The sequence below is a fragment of the Leucoraja erinacea genome, chromosome 18, assembly GCF_028641065.1.
Source record: "Leucoraja erinacea ecotype New England chromosome 18, Leri_hhj_1, whole genome shotgun sequence".
NCBI classification, from domain to species: Eukaryota; Metazoa; Chordata; class Chondrichthyes; order Rajiformes; family Rajidae; genus Leucoraja; species Leucoraja erinaceus.
Window position 1 is genome coordinate 9593567 of NC_073394.1, and position 15553 is coordinate 9609119.

The 15553-nt window shown below is 38.3% G+C and overlaps 1 protein-coding gene across 2 annotated transcripts in view; it reads left to right on the forward strand.

The window, feature by feature from the left end:
* Positions 1 to 15553, forward strand: part of LOC129705626 (doublecortin domain-containing protein 1-like) — a 296861-nt gene that overhangs the window by 56623 nt on the left and 224685 nt on the right. For both annotated transcript variants that reach the window (XM_055649265.1, XM_055649266.1), the window contains 2 exons: positions 488 to 581; positions 8052 to 8218. In XM_055649265.1, coding sequence (XP_055505240.1) covers positions 488 to 581; positions 8052 to 8218 — 261 coding nt within the window. The remainder of the gene's footprint in view (positions 1 to 487; positions 582 to 8051; positions 8219 to 15553) is intronic.

Sequence of the window (15553 nt, forward strand, 5' to 3'; positions counted from 1 at the left end):
GATCTTGCTAAAATTCAGAAGAGATTGGTTTTGGATATTAGTATAAAATGGATGACAGGAAAACAGGAATCCATTTTACATCTCGTTCTTTTTGTCAATGGAAACGTGAATTATGTAGTTGTAGAATTGACTGTGGAATTGTTATTGATCATTTTGCTCTACCAGAGCTGATGAACACTGATTTCTTCTTCACACTCTCCCAACCGATATCATCCCTCTCATCTCCACACTCCCCTACCCCTCCTAACCCCATCCCCACCATTATCCATGTGTGACCAGTGCATTTCTCATATTTCGATTGGTGTTATGGCACATCAATTTGCCTTCTTTGACAACTCCCATAAAGAATTGATTCATGATTGTGAAGTATTTCTATGCCTCCATTCTAAGATATAAAATAGAGCCATACAAAATACTTGTTGATTGATCTCTATTTGAGTAATAGTTGATTATTTTTCTTTGTGTTTCTTTTTATTTCTGCTTGTAGTTTTTAGACCAATGCACTCTAAAGATCAAATTAGCATCCCCAGCAAGGATGTTGTATGACTGGCAAGGAAATCGAATCTCTGACCTCAGAACAGGTATGCAATTGTTAGAATTCAGGACACTGAGAAATTCTTGTTTTGAACATTCCTGGATTATTTGCACAATATATAACGTTTTTAGATTCCCTATGTCTAGATCATAGGTAGTAGTTAAAAGTTGTTTGGGTAATGAGGCCACAAGCATAATAATCTTATGTCCAACTTTGAGAAAGATTCACTTTGACATTGAATCAAATGGGCAGCAGATTCTTGGGATTAAATATATAATCCATTTCACGTGTAGCTCCTAAATCCACTAAATTGGCCAATAGAATTTTATTTTTTCTAATATTTGTTTCTGTGTTTGTGAATGAACACAATCCAATGGTTTTCTTAAGTCTGCTTTCATACTTTTGGTCCCAGTCCATGTGTTAGACATAGTCCAATGTTTCCATTAATGTAGAAGGTACAGAAAATGGCACAGGAAAATACACAAATTACACATAAATTCTGCACATTCACCCTTTCTTTGCCAGGTTGACAAGCTGAAACACATCCAAGGACAGCTAACAGTAAATGTAGTAAATCTACACCAATGCTATTATGGATTCTGCTATTAACTCTATACTTTCTCCTTCTGTTTGATCTTCCAATGTGTCACACCACACTTGCTCAGATTAAATTCCACCTGCCATTTTTCTACCTATATCTGTCACTGATATCCCGAATCCTTCTATATCTTCTGAAGGCTGCCCTCACTGTCTGCAAATACATGACATTTTTATGTTGTCTGCAAACTTGCTAACCAACCCCATCTACATTTATGTCCAAGTCATTAATGTATATCTCAAACAACAGAAGTCCCAGCGCAGATGCCTGCAGAACACCACTGGCCATCGCTTTCTGGCCAAAATGACGATTACCTTCTGTCATATGTGGGTCAGCCAGACTAATGCAAACTACCAAGTCATCATGGATCTCAAGCATCTTAAGTTTCTGGATCAGGATACCATGAGGGAACTTGTCAAATGTCTTACTGAGGTTCATGTGGACAACATTCACAGTCTTATCCTCATTAATCACCTTCATCACCTCCTAAGAGATCTGAGTTGTTTGTTAAACATAATCTGCCTTTCTGACTTTACCTAATGAGCTCATTCTCTTCCAAATGTGAGTAAATCCTCTTCAATAGTTTCCTTAACACTGACGTTTACCAGACTGTAATTTCCTTTTTGCTTTTTAAAGGGACAATGGCTACTCTCCAGTCCTCCAGAACCTTACCTGTGGCTAGGCAGGATATAAAAATATTTGTTGAGGGCCCTGCAATCTCCTCTTTTGCCCATTTCAATAACATGGGATAGATCCTAGTAGGCCCTGGGGACTTGTATACCTTAATGCTCTTCAAGGGACCCAATATTACCTTCTTCTTGTTTTAAAATGGCCTAGCAAATTAGTATAGCAACACTGATCTCACTGTCCTCCATGTTCTTCTTGGTGAATACTGTTGCAAAATACTCATTCAGTATCTCCCCCACATCCTCTGACTCCAAGTATAAAATCATTTCATTATCCTTGAGTGTTTCTAGCTTCTCCCTGGTCCCTCTTGTTTCTAATGTTTGTATAAAATGCCTTGTGATTCTCTGTAAACACCATGTCATGTCCCCTTCTGGCTCTTGTAATATCCTGTTTGAGGTATTTCTTGCTTTCTTTATTTTTATCTGGTTAGCTTCCTTAACTTTACATTTGTTTCCTTTTTCATTTTGACCAAATCCACTACTCTCATTATCCAGGATTCCCTTACTTTGCCACCCTTGTTCCTCCTCCTTACTGAAACATGCCAGAATTGAACTTTGATCAGCTGGTCTTGAAGTAATTCCCACATGTCAGATGTGAATTTACCCAATAGCAGCTGCTCGCCTCGGCTCCTGCCTAATTATTTTGTAATCTGCCTTTCTCCAATTTAGCATTTTCTCCCCAAGGTCCAGATTTATCCTTATTCACAACTAACTTAAAACATAAGGAGCTGTCATCACTGTTCCTGAAATGCTCTCCCACTGAAATTCTAGTCACTTGGTCTGGGTCATTTCACATCCAAGGTCCAATATGGTCCCTTCTCTAGTTGGACTATCCATGTACTGTTTAAGAAAGCCTCTCAGATATATCTAACAAATTCTGCCCCATTCAAGCCTCTCACACTCAGGGATTCCCAGTCAATACAGAGGAAGTGAAACAAGCTTGCTGCTTTTGCGTCTTTCCATGATCTGTTTATATTTTGATGTTTTGTCTTTTCCAGTCAAGTCACGTTGTGGCTATTGTCATATGCACATATGGTGAGGTGTAGGCACAAGTGAAAAATCTTGCTTGCTGCATCATCACAGGCACATGGACTCAGACAACACACAAAAATATAAATTATATATAAATTATACACAAATTACACATAAATACTGCACATTCACTCTTTCTTTGAAACTATTGAGTGTAAATCTTTTATCAGCTGTTTTCAAACACTATGCTTTTTATAAAATATTGCGTTTCTGATTATGCAACAACATAGAAGTTATCAGTTTGATTTTGAGATCGACTCTTCAAAATGTTTCACTAACAGCTGCATGGGGCATGACTATATCTTGCCGACTGTATTGGACTGGATCCAGTAGCATACAATAGTTGAAGATCCTCTGGGAGCGAACCTAGGCACTGCTGTGTTCACCCACCTTAAGTAGACAGCCAATGTCTGATAGCTGAAATGCAAAGCATCAAAACATCAAAGTCCTTTTTGATCTGGAACTTAGGTAGGCAGAGACAAACTTCCAAATGGTTTAGTTTAGTTACAATGTGGAAAGGGGCCCTTCGGCCCACTGAATCCGCGCCAATCAACAATCACCCGTACACTAGTCTGAACTATATGTAGAAGTGTCTGAAGCGTAGAAACCAGGCATCAGTTAGAAGTGGCAATAGATATTTTTCCACCTTTTCTGAATCATACTGACTGGAATGAGACAGATATCAAAGATCAAACGGAAGTTGCATGTAAGTGATGACTCAGCCTAATAGATGCAACTGGCCCTTCAGCGTCAGTTCAACAGAAATCATATCCATTCCGCCTGTACAGTTTGAGGTTCCCTGACACGGTAAACGATTATATCATTCAATGTGAAGCGGAGCTTTTACAAACAATCTACCACATCTGATGTTGTGCTTTAATTTGACAATCAAATCGGACTTCAGACATCACTCAGTGTAATGTAATCTGTATGTGGCAATTGCACGACTTTGCCATGTGGTAGCATCGTCGAGGACATCTATGGTCTGGCAAAGAGCAGATAATATACAGATATGTATAAATAATGCAAAGCATATTTCACAATAAAGAAGGTAGACAAAAATGCTGGAGGAACTCAACAGGTGAGGCAGCATCAATGGAGTGAAGGAATAGGTGATGTTTCAGGGTTGAGACCCTTCTTCAGATTGATGTGGGGGGGGGGGGGGGGGGGGGGGGGGGGGGGGGGTGGGCAGGATGAAGAAAGGAAGTAGCGGAGACAGTAGGCTGTGGGGGAGCTGAGAAGGGTAGGGGAAGGAGGGAGAAAGCAAGGACTACATAAAATTGTAGAAGTCAATGTTCGTACCGCTGGGGTATAAACTGCCCAAGCGAAATATGAGGTGCTGCTCCTCCAATTTGCGGTGGGACTCACTCTGGCCATGGAGGAGGCCCAGGACAGAAATGTCGGATTCGGAATGGGAGGGGGAATTGAAGTGCTGAACCATGGGAGATCAGGTTGGTTAAGGCGAACTGAGCGGAGCTGTTAGGCGAAGAGATTGCCAAGCTTGATATTGGTCTCACCGATGTAGAGCAGTTGACACCTAGAACAGCGGATGCAATAGATGAAGTTGGAGGAGGTGCAGATGAACCTCTGCCGCACCTGGAAAGACTGCTTGGGTCCTTGGATGGAGTCGAGGAGGGAGGTAAAGTGACAAGCGTAGCATTTCCTGCGGTTGCAAGAGAAAGTACCAGGGGAGGGGGTGGTTTGGGTGGGAAGGGACAAATTGTCCAGGGAGTTCTGTGAGTGGTCTCTGCAGAAAGACGAAAGGGGAGGAGATGGGAAGATGTGGCCAGTGGTGGGATCACGTTGGAGGTGGCAAAAATGTCAGAGGATTATCTGTTGTATGTGACGGCTGGTAGGATGGAAGGTGAGGACAAGGGAGACTCTGTCCTTGTTACGAGTGTGAGGATGGGGAGTGAGAGCGGTGCTACGGGATATAGAGGAGACCCTGGTGAGAGCCTCATCTATAGTCGAAGAGAGGAACCCCCAAATTGTTCGCTTAATTGTCCTACTTTGCTTGTTGTAAAAACTGGTTATTCCATTATAAACCAATGACACAAGGGACAAAAATTGATAAACATTGGACTAATTTTCAACACGTAAAATGGCCACAAAGTGTACCAGTTTAACACTAGGTTGGATCATGTGCAGTGTTGGTCCCACTCATAAATTTGTGAACCCTTTCTGTATGTTCAGGGCCATTGCCTGGTAAAGGATTTCTGATATATTGCGTAACAATGACTAGGATAGAACAATTCAAGCAAAGGTACTTTGTCTGCTAATCAAAACTAACCCCCTTATTTTAGACAGAGGAGCAATGATTACAAACTCCTCCACTGCTTGGTTTAATTTTCTCCCAAGACTAAGTTGAAGTGCGGCAATTGACCCCAGCTGTTGTGTGAAGAGCCTTTGAAGACGCAACCTTCATAGCCATCTTGCACCAATCATTCACATAAAGCACAAGAACATTAGTCATCTGGCCGCTTCTTTGTATTTGTACAATACAACTTGTATAAAGAAGATTCATATTGATTTGTATCCCCAAAAAGCCGAAAGGCATGCACATTCCTCAGTGTTTTGTGTAAAGTACTTTCTGAAGCGTTAGTGAAAGCATATAAAAATTGAAATGCCTAAACTTTCACACAGATCAAGCTCTGACAATGCCTTACACCTTAATATAATCAAGAAAAACCATACCAAAGATATCATAAACAATCTGGTGGAGGAACTCAGCAGCATCTGTGGGTAGAAAGAATGGTTAGCAACTGGGTCAAAACACAACATCAGTTCTGAGAGTTGAGAGGGAAGACGGCGAGGATAAAGTAAAGAGAAGAAAGGTTAAGACGGAAGCAAGAGGTGGTAGGTGGACCAGGTTAAATGTGGTCCTCATTTCTTAAACAAGTTAGTGTGGGAAAGTTGGGCTGAAGGGCCAGTTTCCACACTGTATAACTCTATGATTCTATAGCTTCCACTTTCCTTACTCCATCAGTAGTGGAAATACTTACATCAATCTTTCCTCACCATTGATAACTTTCAGAATATGAAGTGCACATATTTTAATTATTTAGCCACTATTCCTACATCATTAGTATGTCGCTGAAAAATATAACACCAATGTATTATTAGATCTTTCTGCACAGGAGCAGATTAATTGGCATTTTCTTATTACATTTTGACACACTGGGTACAATGACCTCATAATTTAGGTCAGTTAAGACTCTAAATTGTTATGCTATATGCCAACGGTAGTTAAGAGATGAGGAATCCGGGTGGTGGAATAAGTAAGAGAGATAAAGAACATTGTAAAAACCCCAGCACTTACTATCCCTGAGCCCATTCAGAACCAGCAAGCGTATGATGAGTGTAGTGGTTTTGAATATCGGCCTTAGATCCCATGCTGTTTTGAGGCAGGCCTGGAACATGGCATCTCTCTTTTACAGACATACAGCCTCATCACTCTCAATTTAACCCTACATCTGATGAACCCATTACTCCAAACTTGATTTCATGGAACAGGGAGTGGATATAGTTACAAATGATCAATGACAATCCTTGAACTGAAGCAGCAAGGCATGAACGATTTACACATTTTGCTTCACTTGCTCAAGCAAAAGATCTGCCAACATACAGTATTTAATGCATAACTGCTTCAACAATTTACGAAGGGGGAAAAAAATGCACGACTCATGCTACGTTCCCTAAAGTAGTGAAGAATTACTTGATTGCGTGCCTACTGCCCATTTATTGGCAGGCAGCAAACCCGCTGATTCGCAAAAAGCTAAAGAACCCAGGTGCTGAACAGAGACTGCTGCGAGAGACGTTTGAATTTTCTTTATGGTTGTACAAATTTATTACCTTAAGTACTGTTTTTTTTTTGTTATTTTCTCATGGATAAAGCCATGTTCCATTAGGTGCACAAAGCAACAAAAATAAAATCAGCATTGTGCTCCACAACTGTAATGCTTTAAACGCTGCAGGCTGAGCCTGTCAATTTAATGGGATCACTGGAAACCAAAGCAGCTGTAAAAAATTGCTTTAAGTACAGCAATCGTGCCCTTGTCATTCCATTCAGTGGTTAATAAAAAAATACAAATTCAGATAGGCATCAATATTTAAGAAAAATGATTGCTTAACCATTTCTCGTCAGCACCTGAGGGAGAATAAATGTGACGGCAAACATATAAACAAAAAGTCACAGCAGCTGTTGGCTTAATTTTGGCTGAGAAAGAGTGATCAGGATGACATATATCAGCATTCAGACAGCTATCTGAAAGCTTGTTGTGGTAAACCAGGGCTGCCGCATCCATCCCAAAACACCCAAAAAAGAGAATAAAAAGCAGAAAAGTAATGTTAAAATATTTATTTACCATCAAAAACAGATTCATGAACAATTGTACATTGTGTTATCAAAGTATTGCGAATTAAAGCGGGCTCACACAATCTGTTTGGAAATTTTATGAGTTTTGAATTGCAAAATCAGTGGCTATTAATTAAACATTAAACTGTAATTTATGTGCTTAATATAAATAGTTTCATATTGGTGATTTAAAAATGAATTATCTTCAGTTTTACCGTTTAAGTGCAACTTCATCATGAGTTTTTAAATATTCACGTAGATTGAATGAAAATAGCTGTGGAAGTTAATTTCTGAAGATTCACAGTATAATTCAATGCATTTGTAATTCTGTTGCACTTTATAAAGGTCAGTAGGATATGTCTAGCATTTTGCTGGAAATCATCTATGACCATTGTAATTGCACACATCTGCTCCTCCAGGCTGGAAATCAGTTTTTTTTTTTTTAAAACAGGCCTAATGCAAGTCTCAGAACAATATAAGTTTTGTTTCAGCAAGGTTTGCTTCAACCCAACTGTGATAAATGAGAAGATAAGGCAATCAGTGCACACCATGACACCGTGTGCAGTTAGTTAGGCGCAGTTCAAATCTATTCAGGTGTACTTGAGAAGCTTCATGACTCTACAGTTGGGGGCTCAACACACATGTATAAATATCTATACTCTTGATGGTGACCACTAGTAATCCAGGATTTGCTCTTGTCAGTGCTTCTTCAGGACATATATAAATAATAGGCATGAAGAGTTAGGTCCAGTGCTGTTTGTATAGACTCTGATTTATGGTTCAAGTTGGTGCAACAGAGTGGATGTAAAATCCTTGATTTCTTTTTAATGCTGCTTTCTTCTACAGTTCCATTGCTCGACAAATGCCTGCAGAATTCCTTCACACCTCTGCGTGGACCTGTCTGGGTCTCCAAAGGGGAAGGGTTCATTCCGTCAGGAGCTAAGGCATACATCCAGGGAATCATATGGGCTATAAATCAAAAGCTGAAGCCTGCATGGAATTACAGTAAGCAGGTGAGATGCAACACTTTTAAAGAGGCTACTTTTCAGTTGTGTCTATTATAGACAGTGATTGGCACTTATGTCATTAAATAAATGTGACATGTATTACATGTGTTCCAGTACCCAGTGGAGGCCAGAATACTTTCACTGTGATCTCTGAGCCAACAATAATGATGCTAATTGTATCTGTCTTTCAGTGTAAGATGTCATGTGCCTAATCTTTCTGTGACACACTGTGAAATGTTACAGCAATTCACACACTTGGGAATGCTGTGAATGCAAATATGTCATTCACGAAAAATGACAGACCACCCTCTTCCTTTCCTTCTCAGCTACTTTTTAAGCTACAGGATGTATACAGATCTTTTAAAGTACTATTTCAAAATCTCTATACCATGTTTCAAACAGTGATATAATTCACTAAATAATATGATGAGCAAAACCTGTTAAAAGTAAATAGCTAGTGAAGCGGAATAAACAGTTAACATTTGCGGTTTGCATTGAAATTGTATGAGGAGCAATATTCTGAATCTTAAAATCAAATTAGTTCTTTTAAAATTGTTTTGGTAGTGCAAACAATAAATTGGTGAAGAATTGGTTTAGTTGAAGGAGTGGTAATTCTAAGTGCAAATTGACATTAGAAGATCGGCTACTTTGATTTTTATCATGAAGCTGTCTCAGCTAAATTACCGAGTAATCAAATCCATCCTGTGTCTGTTTAATATATTCAATGCCTACAAATCACTTATAAGCCCAGACGTATTCCTTCATACTTCAACCTTGCTTTATTTCCTAAAAATTCAGTTTAATAGCTGAGAAAACTTTTAACACTTTCAGTCATTCTGGGTACTGGCATCTAATTAGCATTCCCATTACATGGTTGTTTTGGTGGCAGAGATGCTGCAGCTGGAATGCTATTGTGCTCTATTCCTCTGTTTGGGGACAAACACTGCTGGGGAAGGAACGTGTGAAAAAGCCACACCATAGTGACTGAAAGAGGGAGGCAGTGTTTTCTGTAGGCTTCAAGCTGGGTAGCTGTCATTCATGGCCTCCGTACAGCTAAACAGATCAAAAAAGAGAAGACAGAACCACCTTTCAATTTAAAGTCTATTCCTGCCTTTAGGAATAGACTCTAAATTATTTAATTTAGGCATTTTATTTTGCCTATATTTTCTTAAAATCAATCACATAAATGTTCCACCATGGTGGAATGTACATTTTTGCCTCTTGAATGAGATGTGATCATATGCATTTTGAATTAATAAAAGTATTCTGTGAAATGTACAACTGTTACTGATCATTGAATAGACATGCCATTCAACAGTGATACTGGGAAAGGTCCCCTTGAGTGCTATAGTATGCCAGTTTCTCTGCAGGAGTATAACTCAACAGGTTCTGTACATTCGCAGTCCATTCAATTGCTCATAGGGCTTAATATGTCATATTAGACTACACTGTTTATTTTCTTTATAAAATGTAAATGAAAAGTGTGCTTTATACTTCTGTATTTCTAACAAAATCTCAGAATGTGATTTTTTTTAATGCATGACATCATGTCTCGGTTTTATTTCTAAACTTGCCTTTCCTTCAATTTACTGGGTCCGTACAATGCCCAATATTTGTTGATCATCTGTTTGAGGTTTTCTTTTTTGTTGTATCAAATTGTCTGCAACTCACGCTCTGTGTTGATGTTTGACCTTTCAAGCTGGGGAATGATAGACATTTTGTGTCTATGCGTTATGCACGTTTATTCCTCATATTGATTTTTACCTCAAAACAATGATTTTTTTTGCAGCACCTAAGTGTACAATAGATCTAACTATACAAAATAATAGAGAAATAGGAGATGCACTGGAGAATTTGTGTGCCAATTATTATAAAGTATCAAAGACAAAGGTTTCCTTGTAATTAAAATTGGGAAGATTCTGATTATTTCTTGAAGACCAGGGTAATTACACAAGGAGAGTGTTCTGAATTATATTAAATTATTCCCTTACTGCTATCGTCTGAAATGATTTTTATTTTTGAATAACGATGCACTTCTAACACTAACCATAAAATGAGACACAATTGATATTTATTGAGATGGATCGCATTGAAGTGACAAAATGTGGTTTAGTTTATTTGCAGTAAAATGGTAGATTTTACATATTAGGATTATAGCCATATGTAAAATGAACATAAAAAATATTATAATTTTGCTGATTAAAAATTACATAAGAAAAAGTCAAGAATATTTATTGTTTGCATCTGGATGGTGAACTTTCTAGCTTATCTATGTAAAATGCATTTATGCCATGAAATCATTCCAAATATTTATTTATTTAAAAAAATAATTTATTTGAACCAGCCATATATTTTTAAAATATGTTCATATGTTATAATATATTAATTAATAAAAAATAGATTTTGTATGTTTTTATAAGTTTTTGAATATTATTAATTTCTCTCAATATATATTACATTTTATAAATGTTCCTGCCATATAGTAGATTATTAATTTTGGCTAATTTATATTCAACATTTAAATTTTGTTACCAACTTTCACTATAAAAATATACAACCTGTACTTTCAACATTGGAAGTCTTATTTGGGGGAAACTTGTCAATTTTTACTTTTTGGCTTTATTGAAGGCAAATCGTTTAACTCTAACAACATGAATTTAAATAAGTATTAAGTTTAATTTGTACAGAATGCTATACATTCTTAGGAAGAATTTGAAAAATATTTACTTTTCTCTCTTACAATGCATTGTCAGTCTTACTGCAGCAAACATGTAGCATAATTAAAAGAAAATATAACTGTCTGGTGTTAAGATGTCTTGGAGCTTTGCCTTCACGGGCCATAGAAATGCTGCCTATAATGGGGACTGTTAATGGAACGATCTTTGTTAGACTTGTAAAAGCAGTTTGTGACTTTATCTACAGTATTTGAGGGTGGTTGTTAGGAAGGTGGAAATTTATTGATGCTAATTATTTATTTTTGCATATGGAGCTATCAAAGCCATTTATCATTCTGTTCTCATTTACTATTTTTAAGCGATGCAACACCGCCTGCCTTCAATGTCACGTTGAATTCTGATTAAAAATGCTGGAATGCAACATTGTACTGCAGCGTGACCCCTCCTCTCCCCGCCCTGCCAGTACTCCTCCCCCACCTCACCCATCCCTGCTGTCTGGATACACATTTTATGCCCTTGAACATATTCAGTGAAGTTTCACAATTAAAATGATTTTGAGCAATGCCCTGGGATATCTTTACAATTCTACAGCTGCAGAGGTAGTGATAAAAATCTATGTTTCTATGTTTCTAATCACTTCTGTGTAAGGAACAAGGAAGAAGTGAAATTACTCTCTGACTCAACAACTACGATTTCCAAGGAAGACTGGTACATATGACATTGTCCACTGACTAAACTTTGCTTGGCTGCACCTAGTGAAAATCTGCCAAAAATCCTACATGATAAAATGCTTTTTAGAATGAGGAACCACAGGAATTATTGAGTTCCAAGTCAACTAGCCTGCCTCTGATGTTACAGGAAGAGGAGAATTTGGAAAGAACATTTAATAGTTCATCAAAAGAATAATATCAATGAAGAAAATTTTATATCATTTTTATGTGCAGTACTATTTACGACACCCGTTCAGAAATTTAAACCTGAAGGACTCTATCATATGTAAAGTGTTCAGGGACTTATTTTTAAGAGTTATGATTCGATGGTATACAAATTATTCTTTGGAGATGACATTAAAAAATGTGTTAGGATTTTAATACACAATCAACCATGTTCATTTGACCCAGTGCTAAAATTCAACCTGAGACCTCATTAACATGATTAATGTCACCGGTCAATGCTAACTCCAAGTTTAGTGCACAATCAATGGGCCTGATTTCATGAATGGGTGACATTAAGTGAAGCTATCTAGCACTGATTGAAAACGCCTGTTACAGGGGAATTGCTTTATGGCTGCAGCTGGTGTGCTAGTTATTTCAAGGGTTTAAAGAGTTTGTTGGAAATTCAGCTGCAAAGCTTTGAGATTGATTGTCTAAGATAGTTGTTTAGGCTTAGGTTGACGAGAAGCTGAGAAAGGGAGAACCTTTTGTTTTTCATAGAATGTCACGATTTCCTTCAGGTCAAACGTTAGTGAGAGGAAGCACCAAAGTAGGTCAATGTCAGGAGTCAAATTCCCAAGACATTGTTCAATATCCAAAAAACTAGTGATCTCATGGGCATGGCCAAGGTTGGTGTACCATCAATTATGGTAATACAGATAGTGGTGGAATAAGCCACAGCAGAATGGTATAATGAAACTTTGGTAGTATTTTCCTATTTATATTTTAATGAGGTAGAGATAATCTCTTGTTGGATTCAGTTATTATTTTGCCACTTGTGTGGTACCGATGTTCCTGGTATTTTATTAGTATATAAGAAACAAAGTGTGCAGGTTAGGTTATATTATAGACATTCTGAAGTCCAACAGACACAAGTTTATTCTGTCCAACCCATCCACACAAGACAACCTGGCAATTCCAGGTTGAAATCGAACATTCTCCAAATTTCTTCCAATGTGTTTGGAGACAAATATCTGCATGATATTCCAGATGTAGCCTTAATCTTCTTCTTTCATATGGCGTGCCTAAAGTTGTAAGACAACTTGTTCTGTTTGGTCTTCTGTTTGTGCACGCCAGGTTGATTGCATTCGTCGAAACAGGGTGGACCACGTGAAGGTTGCAATCTCCACCCCTGTAGCCTTTATAATGCCTTATAATACAGAAGCATAACTTTAGTGGTATCCTGTTCCTTTTGTGCAGTTTATTCGCTGATCCTCATATCTTGATTAGCTGAATGCTCAAAAATTTATTGTAGAGAAACACAAGGGTTTGCAATTCTTTCCTAAATACCCGACTCCTCGTACTGTTGCTATGCCCAGAATTTATAGTTTCTCTGCCTTGATGTTTCAGCATCCACTGAGCTCTGCACTCTCAGAATTCTGTATGTCTCAATGAGATCAGTTCGTATTCTTCTAAACTTCAGTAAATTTAGGCCATTTTTCTGCAATCTGTCCTCCTTGGCCTACACCCTCATTCTAGAGATCATTCTACTGAATCTACATTCCATTGACTCTGGGGAAAGTATCCTTCCTTTGGCATGGAGGCCAAATCTCCCCACAAATTTCTATTTTCATGTTGTTCAGATTTTACTGCATGCAAGCACAGTTTACTGCATTTCCGGAGTACACAAAGTTCTGGAGTAACTCAGCAGGTCAAGCAGCATCTCTGGAGAGCATGGATAGATGATGTTTCGGGTCAAGACCTTTCTTCAGAAACATCAGAGATTTAGCTCTTAGGACTAAAGGAATCAAGGGATATGGGGAAAAAGCAGGAACGGGGTACTGATTTTGGATGATCAGCCATGATCATATTGAATGGCGGTGCTGGCTCGAAGGGCCGAATGGCCTACTCCTGCACCTGCACCTATTTTCTATGGTTTCTATCCACATTCTCCAGATATGCTGCCTGACCTGCTGAGTTACTCCAGTATTTTGTGCCCTATTGTGCATCAAGCAACATCCACAGTTCTTTGTTTCTGCATGACTAGAGAAACTGCATGTTGAATTAAATATTTTGCAATCACACTTGAAGCTTTTGATTGATTGAAAGGTACAATATGGAAACAAGCCCTTCAGTGCTCTGAGTCCATGCCGACCATCGATCATCCATTGACATTAGTTCTGTGTTATTCCACTTTTGCATGCATTCCCTACCCACTAGGGGTAATTATCCTATAATCCCTCATGTATTCTGACTTTACAATGGAAGAAGGATCATTGACATGTAAAGGAAGATTCTGCATAAATTAAAATGGATTTTGCAAGGGGAAATATTAATAAGATCTTGTTTTTCTCATTCAATTCAAGGTGTTGATTAATAAATATGCTAAGATCACACAAGATCCCCTTTTCCCTTTTGTAAAAGTTGTTTGTAAAATAGCTGGGGTTTTTTAGACAAGTTTTACCAATATTAGCTTTTATTTTAAATTGAATTCAAAATCACATAGCGATAGATGAACTTACACTTCAAGTTTACTAGTCCAGTAACATGATGGGTCACTACAATTGATAGAAGTCATTACTTAAAGTGTGGGAAAGAACTGCAGATGCTGGTTTAAATCGAAGGCAGACACAAAATGCTGGAGTAATTCAGCCAATCAGGCAGCATCTCTGGAGCGAAGGAATGGGTTGGAGAGAAGAAATGGGTGACGTTTCGGGTCGAGACCCTTAAGAAGGGTCACCCATTTCCTCTCTTCAACCTGTTCCTTTGCTCCAGAGATGCTGCCTGACCGGCTGAGTTACTCCAGGATTTTGCATCTACCAGTCATTACTTAAATATTTGTTAAGGATGAAAATAGGCCAATGTGTGAGGAAGCAAACAAACCAGTGGATGAAGGTAGACAAAAATGCTGGAGAAACTCAGTGGGTGCAGCAGCATCTATGGAGCGAAGGAAATAGCAACGTTTCGGGCCGAAACCCGTCTCAGGGATGAGTCTGACGTTACTCCTTACGCCCCTGCATCCATAACCCACAATCACTCCCAATCTGATTTAAGTTCCTCTCCTGACTTGTTTATTCTTCAATTCAGGAAGCCAATGGAAGATATTTTGGCCTTTGATGTGTGCCCAGACATAATAGGCTCTGCAAAGATGTGTTCAATGTCCTGAGTGAGAGAGAGTGGAAGAAGAGTTGATCTTTGGAATATTTCTGTTTGGTTTCTGTTGAATTTGTCTCTCAGTTTTCAATCGAAGCACTTTAGAATCCCTCATGCTTTTATAAGGCCACTGATTATTTAGATCCATAAATCTGCCACACTGGAGCAGGAGAGAATAATATTAATACTGGTACTTTGTGGACATATGATTATTACAACCAAATTAAAATAATATACAGTAGATATTTAAACACTATACTTTTCGTTTTAATTCGTTTTTGATTTTTTACTTTGAATAATGGTAATTTCTTTGCAAAAGATTTTTACTGCCCATGGCTTAAAACATACAGTAACTAAAACAGATCACTTGGTTTAGGTTTAGAGATGCAGCGTGGAAACAGGCCCTTCAGCCCACCTAGTCTGCGTAGACCAGCAATCCCTGTACATTAACACTATCCTACTCACACTTGGAAGAATTTACATTTATACTGAGCCAATTAACCTACAAACCTGTACATCTTTGGAGTGTGTGAGGAAACGGAAGATCTCAGAGAAATCTCATGCAGTCGCAGGCAGAACCTATAAACACCGTACAGACAGCACCCATAGTCAGGATCTGACGCTGGAAGGCAGGAACTATA